Source organism: Pseudomyrmex gracilis, unplaced genomic scaffold (genome assembly GCF_002006095.1).
Source record: "Pseudomyrmex gracilis isolate BER0280 unplaced genomic scaffold, ASM200609v1 scaffold_475, whole genome shotgun sequence".
NCBI lineage: Eukaryota > Metazoa > Arthropoda > Insecta > Hymenoptera > Formicidae > Pseudomyrmex > Pseudomyrmex gracilis.
The window spans coordinates 62,282-66,161 of NW_018021059.1; the positions used below are offsets into that span (position 1 = coordinate 62,282).

The window sequence follows — 3,880 nt, forward strand, 5'->3', positions numbered from 1 at the left end:
CACGAACAAGTCCAGACATCCAAACGTCGCATCATTGAGAGCCGCTATTGTATCGGCATTCACCGATATGGACCGTGACGCATTAAAGCGTGCCTGCGCACGATTCAGACCGAGAATGGAGGCGATCATTCAAGCAAGCCGGGGATATATTGAGTGAATATATTATTTATGGCCTTACAAACAATGGAGCTAAACAAATTTTGTAAATCTTTTCATTGTAGCAATAAAACATATTTAGAAAAACATATATAATTTGTCCGGATTTTGGCGCCGCACCCTGTATACAATTCACTTCACAGTATTTTTTAGATACTATTGTTTTCTTTCTTCTAATCTTTTCTACCATTTTATTTGTTGCAGATGTTAATCATACAGGTAAAGCTAAAGGAGACCTCATAAGTGCAAGACTAAAAATGAGAAATGTGCGTGATACATAAAAAAATTACTTACAAGAGAACCTCGTGAAGTGGAAAATTCTGATTTTGATGAAACTTTGCACACATGTAGGGGAGGTCAATAGATGAATGTTGACGTATTCCGTTGCGGCCCAAAAACAGTTTTAAGGGATGAAGTCACCCTTTATACATATACCGATTTTTTACTTTTTTCAATTTATCTCGACAATTATAGAAGATATCAAAAAATGTTTCATACAAAAGTTTTATTTAAAAATGTCCTCTACTTAACTATAGTAACATATTGAAAGGCAAATTATTTAAACAAAAAATGTTTTCATACATGTATAAAAAAATTTTTTTGAACAATGTTATTAATGTAAATAAATAGAAGTAATTTTACCATAAAACTTTTGTATAAAACATTTTTTAATATTCTCAGTAGTTTTCGAGATACATCGAGAAAATCGCAAAGCCGCTTTACATGAGGAGTGGTTTTGCTCTAGAAAGAATCGATTTTAGTTCGCTATTGAAAATTTTTACATTGATTTGTCCATTTATTTCTTTATTTATACATGTATACACAATTTTATCGCAAGAATATGTCTATATATAATTGCACATTAATACAATTTTGAAATAATTTGTTTCCAAAATTAATTTTTTTCATCTCTTATATAAGAAACTATCTATTGTGATATATTTTATTATAAAGGTATTTGTTTCAACAAAGATGTTTTTATTTTCTAAATATTTCTATGTTGCAGTGCAACGTGACTTGAGAAATCATTGAGAATATTTATATTACATTTGTAATATCGCTTATTATAGTGTTGCGGAATACATGCTGCGTCGACACCAGTTGCTAGAATATGTCGGTTCATTCGGTTGCGCGGCGTTTGTGTTACATGTATATATATATATATACAAGGTGTCTGATAATGACCGTATAACCACTCGTAGGCAGGTAGAAGAGATTATTCTGAGTCGAAAAGTCCTGAACCATTTTTTTCTATTACATATGATAAAGGAGTAATTATTGAATAAAGTAAGCCAATCAGCTCCGACCTTCAGCCGAACGCACGTCAGTGAGCCGCGCGCCTGATGTGCGTGAGCGCTCTGCTAAATAATGCACATCTCTGCTTTGAAGTTACTGATTTGTTCAACAACACATTTCCTGCTTGCGCGCCTATTTTAAAATCTACTGTTCAGAGAACAGTATCACGATTTGCAGAAACAGGATCTGTAAATGATCGACCACGTTCGAGAAGACCTCGAACTGCAACGGATGCTGACAACAGTTTGGAAGTTTTGCAATCTTATGTGGAGAATCCTCACACATCCTTATCAAAAGCTGCACATATGCGTGGTATTAGTAAAACTTCAATCCGTAAAATTTTGAAAGAACATCGTTTTCATCCATTCAAAATTAAGCTGGTTTATCAGTTGGCGGAAGATGATTTTGATAGGAGACTTGAGTTCTGTAAACAGATGATGATGCGTATTGACGAAAACAATAATCTTCTTAATTTAATAGTATTTTCAGATAAAGCCACATTTGAACTGAATGGGAATGTTAATCGCCACAATTGTAGATATTGGAGTAATGTAAATCCTCACTGGATGAGGGATAATCATACACAATATCACCAGAAATTAAATGTATGGGCAGGAATAAGTGGGAATAACATAATAGGTCCTTTTTTTATTGACGGTAACTTGAATGCTGAAAACTATTTGACATTATTACAAAATGGAATTGTTCCTGCAATTCAACAATTATTCGGCGAAGAATTTGATAATGTGTGGTTTCAACAAGATGGGGCTCCTGCTCATTTCGGCTTGCAAGTGCGTGCATTTTTCGATCACATTTTCCCAGAAAAGTGGATTGGTAGAAGAGGTACATTAAAGTGGCCACCCAGATCACCTGATCTGAATCCTCTAGACTATTTTTTTGAGGGTCATTTAAAAAGTAAAGTGTACGCTACAAAACCTCTAAATCTTCAAGATCTTAAAAATCGCATTCGTGATGAGGTAACTCTCATCACACGCGATCAACTGCAAAATGTGATCAATAGCTTTTATGTACGACTGGGACAATGCTAGGAAGTCGGAGGACATCAATTTGAGCATCTGAGAAACTAAACATCTAACACAAATTCACACACTAACAAAAACACAGTAATACACACGCATAAACGCACGCACGCACATGCATATGCGCGCGCAGATTTATCCACTTATACACAAGAGCGCGCGCGCGCACACATACACACACACGCGCGCGCGCGCGCAAAAAAGCATGTAAAGTCCGTCCATGCAACCTCCACGCGGTGCATCCAGGATAATTCTAATGCTGGCGGCATCGTAACTTCTAAAGCTCATACTTAAAGCAATTCTTAATAGAAATTGGTAATCAACTAGTGTTTTGGAAAGGTCTTGAAGTTAGTTTTAACATTGCATGATAAAAAATAGGTTGTTTTAGTGAAAAAAATTGTGGTGACTTTGATGTGACCTTGATCTATCCACTCAAGGTCAATTGGGTATATTTATTTAATAGAACGTTTAAAACCCTAAAACTGTTGTTTGAACCATTTTGTTCTAAAATGCTTGGTTTTCAAAATATTTGACCGTTCCGGGACTTTTGGCACACACTGTATATATATGTGTGTATGAATATATGTATGTATATATATATATATATATATATATATATGTAACACATCACGCATGTTTTTCACTTACGTAAGCACAATGCGGAGTAATCACGTATCTTGTAAGAATAACGTATATAAGACGAGATGATAGATAATAAGATGTATAGTAATACATGTACAGTGAATCCAAAAAGTATTTGTACACTCACATTGTTTAAACTATTTTTATATAATGAAATAATATAGTAATACGAAATATGTCTATTAATGCCTTATAATGTACGGAAGCAGTATTTTTCAAGAACTCTCAATATTGTATTTGGAGTAAAAAAAAAAAAACAACGAAAATTTTATACTCAAAAAATGAGTAGTACACTGGCGTTTTACATAGAATATACACAATTTTCTTGAAGTTTTTAATACAAAACAAGTTTTTAATCTTGCACTCTGTAGTAAAATATCCTGCGACACATCGATATGTCTTTGAGCCTTCATAATTTCTTCAAGAAATGCTAAATTTCCATTATAAGATATACAACTGTAAACTATTATGTGCATTATTTGTAAATGTAAGTGTACAAATACTTTTTTGAGCCAGTGTATATTACTATAGATACTTTTAATCTTTGAATGCACTTTATAGGTTTTTAAACAAGAATGTAAGAAGGTGACCGACATTTAAATCTGTCCAAATTTGTTATTTGTATAGTTAATAATTATCTGTGTCCTAAATATACAGGGTGCGTCGCCAAAATCCGGACAAATTTCAATTTGATATTCCCTCCGTTCAGTACCATTGGCAGATGTCGCGATTGGCATTCAAATAGC

At 33.7% G+C, this 3,880-nt stretch overlaps 1 protein-coding gene across 1 annotated transcript; it reads left to right on the forward strand.

Moving 5' to 3' along the window:
- The first annotated feature begins 1,499 nt into the window (after window positions 1-1,499).
- LOC109860838 lies at window positions 1,500-2,501 on the forward strand. The gene has a single exon (XM_020440206.1). It carries the CDS (start codon window positions 1,500-1,502, stop codon window positions 2,499-2,501), a length of 1,002 nt encoding a protein of 333 aa, XP_020295795.1.
- Window positions 2,502-3,880: the final 1,379 nt, after the last annotated feature.

Coding starts and splice junctions, on each gene's coding strand:
- LOC109860838 (XM_020440206.1), top strand. CDS start 1,500: ATGTGCGTGAGCGCTCTGCTAAATAATGCACATCTCTGCTTTGAAGTT.